Source organism: Lactuca sativa, chromosome 5 (assembly GCF_002870075.4).
Source record: "Lactuca sativa cultivar Salinas chromosome 5, Lsat_Salinas_v11, whole genome shotgun sequence".
Lineage (NCBI taxonomy): Eukaryota > Viridiplantae > Streptophyta > Magnoliopsida > Asterales > Asteraceae > Lactuca > Lactuca sativa.
In genome coordinates this window covers 332,528,748-332,537,709 of record NC_056627.2, presented here as the reverse complement: position 1 = coordinate 332,537,709, position 8,962 = coordinate 332,528,748, and the positions used below count along the sequence as shown (strand labels likewise).

Below are 8,962 nucleotides of genomic sequence, written 5' to 3'. Positions count from 1 at the left end.
ATACTTTTACACAAGTTTATTGCTCAATAATCATTGATCAATACTAATAATTTTTTGGTTTGTAGATGAATGGGGAATTGGTAAAGAGATTTACATGGATGTGGATTGAAGATTTGTGTTTGCGTGTTTTGGACTTTTGGTTGTAATCGACTATTTGACTATTCCGGACTTTATGTTTTAGTTTGATTGTGTGTTTTTGGACTTTGTGTTTTAGTTTGATTGTATGTTTGGTTGTAATAGACAATTTGGTTCTAAAACTCATGTTTTTTGAAGTATTTAACTTCAATTAGGTGTTTTTTGAATTATTTAACTAATTGTTCCATTTCTGGAAAATGGGTTTAAACCCAGAAACCGAAACCGTAAGTGTATGGGTTGAACCCAAGAAACCGTCCAAACCGATATCAGAAACCGAGAAACCGAACCGACCAGAAACCGATCCTATTGGGTTTTGAAAACCAGAAACCAATCATTTACGGGTTGGGTTGGGGTGCAAAACCGACCCATGCACAACCCTAATAAAAATCAACAGCATCCCAATTTTATTATTAACTTTTAAGTTGCATTCATCCAGTTGACTATTAAGATTCATGTGTAACATTTTTTATATAAAGATTTGATAGTTTAAAGTTTAAAAACAATGTGATTAGCTTAATTAATTAGCAGCTCTGCAGTAAACAGATTACAGATGTGACCGTATTGTTAGATTCTCGTATTGACATAGTAAAGGGAATCAAATCAGTTCCTAAATTGTAAGTAAATGAGATTCAATTCCTGTTCCATAAATTAAATTCCATCTACTAAACGCTAAATTGATTTTGTAATCGTTACCAAAACACAACTGGACGATTACTACTCATGAGTGTGTATCATAGTAGTAAACTGAATTTAATAAGAACGCAGAAAATTTTATTTACCTGTGATGTTATCAGTGTGGCAGGGACGAAGATTGAAGACTTGAATGGCTTGATCATTATGCAGAATTTCTTGTACGTGATGTGTTTTCTGGTATACATCGTCCGATTTGAGGGTAATCGTGTAAACTTAGAAAAAATAGGATATGATAGGATCGACTCCTCTCCAAATCACTTCAGTTTAGGAGGAAAGATCTTCCTTTATCTTCTCTTCTTCTCTTTCCAAATCATCCCAAAAAAAATGGGGAACAAGATCTTTTCATCTATTCCCTCCGATTCCTTCCACTTACCTCCCCCTTCCCTCCTTAAATCAAACTCGGGAACAGGGTGTAACTCTCTGTCGATCGATCTTCTTCCGCTACATCTTTCACCTTTCCCCCAATACAGGCTGAGGCTCCCGAAATCCACCGAGCCTACAGGTACTCCTTCTCTTTTGGTTGTTGGATTTGTGAATCTTAGGATTCTGCGTTAAAATTCCACTGTTTCAGGTGTTTGAATGGGTTCCAAAAGCAACAAGAATAAAAAGGCGGCAGATGATAACATGGAGGTGGAAGTCCCTGGAAACCGCGTGTTGGGCTGCGATAACAATGTAATTACGGACGAAAGATTTGCCCCTTCACAGAAGGATCCCAGGTTCCAGGATGCTCCAAGGCATAAAACAAAGTTGGCGATTGATTCGCGTTTTAGTCGTATTTTCACTGATAACAACTTCTCTACTTCATATGCCCGTGTAGATAAGCGAGGCAGAGCTAAACAAGATGGCGATTCATCTAAAACTGCTCTTAGACACTACTACCGAATGGACGATGAAGGAAAGAAACAACGCCAGGTGTCGGATGATGCTACAAAGTCCAAATCAGAACAGAAATCGGAAACGGAAACTGAAGTTTTTATGGATGGTTATACTTCAACGGATACAAATGAAGAGGATGAAGCTTATCTGGAGGAGGAAACCATTGGTTTGCAGGTGAATTCCATTTATAATCTTGTATGCGATTATTGTTCCAAAAAAACGATTATACTGATTTTCTATTGAAATATTTGGAACTCAAATGGAGATAGCTGGAGGAGAATGTACCTGAAATTGACAAAGAAACTCACAGGCTTGCAATTGTTAAGTTGGATTGGAATCAAGTTCAGGTGATGAATATGAATATGAATATGAATACGAATACGAAGATGGAATGGAAATGGAAATGGAAGTCACTTTCAACACCGGATTAGAAGCTCTCAGCAAAAAAACCTAGAAAAAAAAAGACAAAAAAAAAAAAAAAAAAAAAAAAATCCGAAACAGTTTGGGACACATCTCTCCGCAAGAAAAAAGCTAGAAAAAATAAATCCATGGATTCTGGTGTAAAACAAGTAATGGGATTGGATAAAGATAAAGAAGGTAAAGCAGAACTTGAATTATTACTTGGTGATGATGAGGAGGGTAATGTGAAAGGTTATAATTTGAAAAGGAAAAGGAGTAAAAAAGAGAAAAGAGAAGGTATTGGTATTGATGAGGAGAAGAGATACCGGCTGTTGATTACGATGATGATAGGCGGTTTTCATCTCTTTTTACCCGACCCGATTACGCTTTGGACCCTACCGATCCTCAATTCAAAAGGTATCTTTTCTACTTCTTATTTCATATTTTTATATTTTGTGCTTTTTGCAAGACATGGAAATCAATGCAACGTGCTTTCAGCCATGTATTTTGAAGGATCTACTCAGTTATTTAAATACAAACCAATTTTTCGTTGCTATAATACCATGGATTGATTTTTTGAAATGTAATGTTCTAATAAGAATTAAAAACTTAAGTACAATGCTGTAATTGGAAGAAATGAACTCTCTTATTAATATAAGAACAAGAATCAAAGCTTCACTGATTTTACTGATAATACTCAAAGTAACTAATGATTTGCTAGAATCTAGCCTCTCCTAAAAAGGTGTACTAAGACCAGATTGGAAATCATAGCTTTCAAATAATATGAGAGTCAATGATTTTAAGTGGGAATCAGTAGAAATTTCAACCCCATTTCAACAATTTTGGTTATCCAAGTTGATGGGCTTTGATTATGAAATTCATTACAAAAATGTGGCTGCGGATGCTTTATCAAGGGTAAAATTGGACAGTGACATTTTCACAATTCCACTCCACCATTCCTTACTCCCCTTCTACTTCTAATGCTCCTCATGTTTGAAGAAGATGACATTTTCAGGGATCAATGGCTCGTATAAGATGAAAAAAAATAACACTTCTGGAACCAACATGTGAGCAATGAAACACTAAGGAGTATGTTTGTACAAGAAGAAGAAAGGATATGTTGTACGAGAAGAAAAGGAGAAAGAAAGAAGACTTGATGAAAACGATTTTAGGGTTTAAGATTATCTGATGACAATTGATTGACGAGGATAGGTTATAAGCTTATAACCGGTTACTCTCACAAAATAATAAGTAATTGCAAAAATTGTGGTCTTTTTGGGAAAAAAAAAAAAAAAACTAAAGTATTGGTTTAAAACGAAAAAAAGGTAAATGTAGGGTCTATTTCGTAAATAATCATATTTGTTTATTATATAGTAAGCATGCGACTTTTAGTATTTCTTTTGATGACCATACTATTTTTTTTGAAAAGTCTACTCAACTAGTAATGCCATCTAAATACAAAAACAACCATAATAGCTATGTTTTGGCTGATTTTTCAAAGCATGCAGATAAAAAAAAAAAAGTCAAAGCACAATGCTATATTCGATAGCTTATTGGGGATTCAATGTTTTAACATAAAAACAAAAAGCATAATGGTGTAATAAAAAAAATGGAAGCAATATGCCATGGTATGCAAATATATGAAAATACATTATTATTTCTTGCATGCATCATGGTGACGTGAGAAACCATGTTTTATTAGTAAATGAAATCATAATTCATCTTGACAAACAAAAACTATATATTTACACCAAAACAAAATAAGAATTGAAAGTGTCTTTATATGTATGATTGTGTGATACGATTCTATAGTATATACTGTGTATCATCGCATCGCATGATACCAAAGTAACTCTACAACTAATTAAAAAAAATCACAACAAAACCATGAAAAAACTATCAATGATAGACTTTGGTTATGAAATGTGTGCAGGACAATTTTAACCCAAACACACTTATTCTCAGTTGATCCCGACTCGAACTCGATGAACCGTTTCTAGACGTTGCCTCGGATCCCACCGACATGGTCAATGAATCATTGGTGAGGCCCGAGGGCTTATTGGTAATATATTTGATCTTATAGCATTGCAGCATGAAAATAAACCATAAGTGTTAATCATATACCATATGGATAAGACAGTCCAAAACCGAGACCAGTCAGGGACCGATGCGAAACTGCTAATGTCGGAAGAGTATGAGTGATTCTTATCTTGTTGTTTGTATATATTCCCTATTAGGGAAACGATTGGTGTCGGCTGGAAGGAGGTTTCAATCAATGGGTCAATATGGTCAACGTAAACTAGGCTTCTTGGGTAGTTTAGGTATGAAGTCCATTGACATTGATTCCCACTTTTTACTCCGGTATTTCTCATTGTTACATTAACCCTTAGTATTTATGATATTTTGTCTTTGGTATAGATTTGATATTTGCCTACTCAAGTGGCAATCTTTCCCTTCATGAATATTCACCATTTATGTTCCTTCAAATCTAAGCATGTCTGGTCAAAGCCTGGATGGATGGGACACTTTAATCTGTAAGTTTCATCCAAGACTATGTTCTCATGTTTATTGTACCTAGGCATACAGATTTGGTTAATAAAGTATCATGTCCCGTCATCCCTGAGCTTGACTTGTTTATCCATTCATCACAGAGTTTCACTCGCAAGCTTTTCTATTTTAGAGTTTCGAGTCAAACTTCTCGAATTTGAATGTAGGGTTTGAATGGATGATCCTAGTTGATGCCGGTACTCAATGGGGTTTGATGCGTTCTTTCTGGCTTAAGGAATTTGTTACTACATTAGACTCATCACCATGCTAACGAATCTTAAACATCATGGTGATAACGAATATCACATTCGTAATCGTTTAACCACTCAACTCATCATTTCTACATCATGTTGAGTTCTCTTTTGTTTGAAGAGACGTTAGATACTCTATGTGATTCATAGAGATGGTGTCATTGGTACTGTTTAGCTAAAGTCTCTTAACTTTTTGAGACAAACTATAGTTCTCTACTCACGTTCATGGGTAGCATAGTCATTTTCATGCACCTTGAATTGTAAGGAGGCTTAGGGAAAAACCTTATCTCAAATCATCTATATGCACCCCAATCATTTATGTAACATGTCGATGTGTATGCGCATGTTCTCCTTTCTTTCTGAAGAGATAGGATTGGTGTGTAACACCCAAAAATTTACGCCAAATTTAAACTTTTAATACTAACAAAAGAGTCAAATAGTAATTGTTTTTACAAAACATTTCAAATCCGTTTATCATCAGAGTGTCCCAAAATAGATCATGAGGATGAGGAGTGGTACGGTCACGCCTTCGCCTTCCCTCGCTCTCCTGAAGTACCTGAAACAATAAACTGAAAACTGTAAGCCCGAGGGCTTAGTGAGCTACCCCCAAAATACCAATACCATACTGACTAAAGCCACAGCCAAAACGATCAATCAAACAACATACATACTGGGCAATTGGCCGGACTAGTCCGCCCTACTGGGCCTACAGTCTATCTGAATCTATCCCGAGCCTTCGGCATGACTGGTCTTCCGCATGGGCCTACAGTCTCCCCGGGCCGCTCAGAGGGTGTGTTGGCCTTCAGCACAAAGCAGGACCGCCTCAACCCAACCAACAAGCAACTAACCATGTACGCATACAATCATATACTGGCATATACGCATAGCAACATATCTATCTCATTGACCATCAATCATAGAGTTTCACTCGTACCTAGAGTATCGACCTAACAGGTCACCAACATACCGATCCTTACGGATCATAAATCATAACCTACTATCTATCCTGATTCCGATCTAACCGATCCGAATCATACGTAGCATACCATAACAATCGATCTAACCGATCTCTAGTATAGCAACCATCCTAAACAGGATGAATTCTATCAAAGCAATAACATAACACTCATCCTAAACCAGGATGAAATCTAGCATGGCAATAACAAGCAACCATCTTAAACCAGGATGTAAATCATAAAGGGCCGACCTTGGTGCCGTAGACCCTATCAATATAGTGAGGATAACTCACCTTGCAGATGTCGATTGAAATGCAAACTCCAACTATCGGATCACTTGACACCGGCACCACCACCTATAACCATGGCACAATATACTCATAAGTTCTTATTCTTATGAGACACCCCATAACATCTTGGTAATTCCTGAACAAGTTCAGAGTCCTCAGTCAAGGTCAACAGTCCATGTTGACCTCAACTCGCCGAGTGCACTCGGCCACTCGCCGAGTCCGTGGAGCACATTCCAACTCGCCGAGTCATCGAAGAGACTCGTCGAGTTCCTTCGAATCCCGATAAATCCTTAAGGGCAACTCGTCGACTTTCCTCCTTGCAACTCGACGGGTACACACGCATGCCTATCCAAGGGAAAAGCCATCCGACTCGCCGAGTTGTTCTTCAAATCGTCGAGTTTTATGGTGATCTTCATCGAACTTGCCGAGTTGTTCATCCAACTCGCCGAGTTCAATGACCACCTTCATGTGAGTCGTCGAGTCATACTTGAGACTCGCCGAGTCCATCCACTCCTGCTGCTACTCGACGAGTAGGTCGACCAACTCGTCGAGTAGGGCTTTATCCAGAAACTCTTAATTAATTAATTAATACCTGAGGATTGGGGCGTTACAATTCTCCCCCACTTGAATTAGACTCGTCCTCGAAGTCCGCTGAAGGAAACAATGTCGGGTAATGCTCACGCATTTCTGCTTCCGGCTCCCACGTCCACTTGGATCCTCTCTGATGCTCCCACTGCACCTTTACTAAAGGTATTTCCTTATTCCGCAGAATCTTCTTCTTCTTTTCCAAAATAGCTACAGGCCTCTCGACATAGTTCAGGCGCTCATTGACCTGAATGTCATCCAGCGATACCACTGCCTCCTGGTCCATGACGCACTTTTGCAATTGCGAAACATGAAATGTGTTGTGGATCTAGCTAAGTTCCTCCGGAAGCTCTAGCCTATAAGCCACCTTGCCAACTCTGGCAACAATCCTGAACGGCCCAATGAACCGGGGACCTAATTTTCCCCTCTTCCTGAAACGGATCACACCCTTCCAGGGTTAGACCTTCAAGAGAACCATGTCACCCACCTAAAATTCCAACTCAGATCGGCGTCGATCGGCATAACTCTTCTGTCGACTCAGAGCGGTCTGCAGCCGCTGTCTAATCTGTTGTATCATCTCGGTAGTTTGCAGAACTACCTCTGTCCGAACCATCACCCTGTGCCCAACCTTGCCCCAACAGACTGGGGTCCTACACTTCCGCCCATACAACAGTTCGAAAGGCGGGGCGTCGATACTGGAATGATAGCTGTTGTTGTAGGCGAACTCTGCAAATGGTAGGTGGGAATCCCAACTTCCACCGAAATCAATGACGCACGCCCTCAACATATCTTCAAGGGTCTAAATAGTCCGCTCACTCTGCTCATCCGTCTGCGGATGGAACGCTGTACTGAAATGCAGCCTCGTACCTAGTTCCTCGTGGAACTTCTGCCAAAAGCGGGAAGTAAATCGGACATCCCGATCAGAAACTATGGAAACTGGAACCCCATGGCGAGAGACAATCTCGCGGACGTATAGGTCGGCCAACTTCTCCGTCGACGAACTCTCCCATATAGCTAAGAAATGGGCACTCTTGGTCAATCGATCCACGATGACTCATATAGCGTCGAATCCCCTTGTCGTTCTTGGCAATTTCATGATGAAATCCATCGCAATCCGTTCCCATTTCCACATGGAAATCTCCAGAGGCTGCAGCTTACCATGCGGCCTCTGGTGCTCGGCCTTGACCATCCTGCAGGTCAAGCACCTCTCAACGTACCAAGCGATATCTCGCTTCATACCAGGCCACCAATAACTCGCCGAGTCCATCACTTAAGTCCCGCTTCTACTCGGCGAGTTGGTCCTTCAACTCGCCGAGTCCAAAGTCAAAAATGCAAATATTTAAAGAGTTAATTACAAAGAATACGTACTAAGAACCAAGTGCTACAAAATTAATTTTCCAAATAAAAGCAACTAACATATAAATCAAGTTCACCATGATCCCTTTCATATGATTTATCTTTCAAAGATACATAAAATTCATAATTATAGTCTAAAATAATTGTTAAAAGTTGAAATATTTCAGCTTTAATAGCTTAACTTTGAAGGACTGTAACTCACTGAATATAATACCAAAATCAACAAAATTATAGTCTAAATTCATCTACAAGTTGTAAAATAAATGTTGGAAAAAACCGCAGGTTAATCCGACTTAAAACAAATGAGTTATGATTGTATAAAAATTTTCACAGATTACAAAATTTTAAAAATCTTGCTGAAAAGCTGAAAATTTTCAGCTTTGGTAGCTCAACTTTGAAAGATTGTAACTCATTGAATATAATACCAAAATCAAAAAAATTATAGTCTAAATTCATTTATAAACTGTAAATTAAACGCTGAAAAAAACCTTGTGTCTATCCGACTTAAAACGAATGAGTTATAGCTGTTTAAAAAATTTCACAGATTACAAAGTTTTAAAAATGTTGTTGAAAAGCTGAAATTTTTCAGCTTTGATAACGCAACTTTGAAAGACTGTAACTCATTGAATATAATACCAAAATCAACAAAATTATAGTCAAAATTCATCTACAAACTGTAAATTAAGCGTTGGAAAAAACTGTGTGTCAATCCAACTTAAAACGAATGAGTTATGGTTGTTTAAAAAAATTCACAGATTACAATTTTTTTTAAAAATCGGGTTCAAGCAGGTTCTAAGCCCGGTAAAAATCGGACCGGACCGGTTTTGATGGATTCCTATAAGCGAGAACCGGCCCGGGGGTCCAAAAAACAGTC

General features: G+C 38.4%; 1 protein-coding gene and 1 long non-coding RNA gene across 6 annotated transcripts in view; one reads left to right on the top strand and one right to left on the bottom strand.

Annotated features, from left to right (window-relative positions):
* The window catches only part of LOC122194522 (uncharacterized), a 6,660-nt gene extending 5,607 nt beyond the window's left edge, over positions 1-1,053 (bottom strand). The window contains exon 1 of one of the 2 annotated variants that reach the window (XR_008223588.1): positions 915-1,053. This is a non-coding gene — a long non-coding RNA (uncharacterized LOC122194522). The remainder of the gene's footprint in view (positions 1-914) is intronic. The other variant, XR_008223587.1, reaches the window with a different exon arrangement.
* Positions 1,054-1,407: 354 nt separating this feature from the next.
* Positions 1,408-3,497, top strand: LOC111897886 (pre-rRNA-processing protein esf1). Of its 4 annotated transcripts, none has more exons than XR_002852423.3 (3): positions 1,408-1,878; positions 1,974-2,520; positions 3,119-3,497. XR_002852423.3 is itself a non-coding variant. In XM_023893833.3 (2 exons), the coding sequence occupies exons 1-2, from the start codon at positions 1,408-1,410 to the stop codon at positions 2,133-2,135; spliced, it is 633 nt and encodes a 210-aa protein (XP_023749601.1). In that variant the 3' UTR covers positions 2,136-3,497. The 4 variants fall into 4 exon arrangements, 2 of the variants coding, with proteins under 2 accessions (XP_023749601.1, XP_023749603.1); XR_002852422.3 differs by having other exon boundaries at positions 3,106-3,497; XM_023893833.3 differs by having other exon boundaries at positions 1,974-3,497.
* Positions 3,498-8,962: the final 5,465 nt, after the last annotated feature.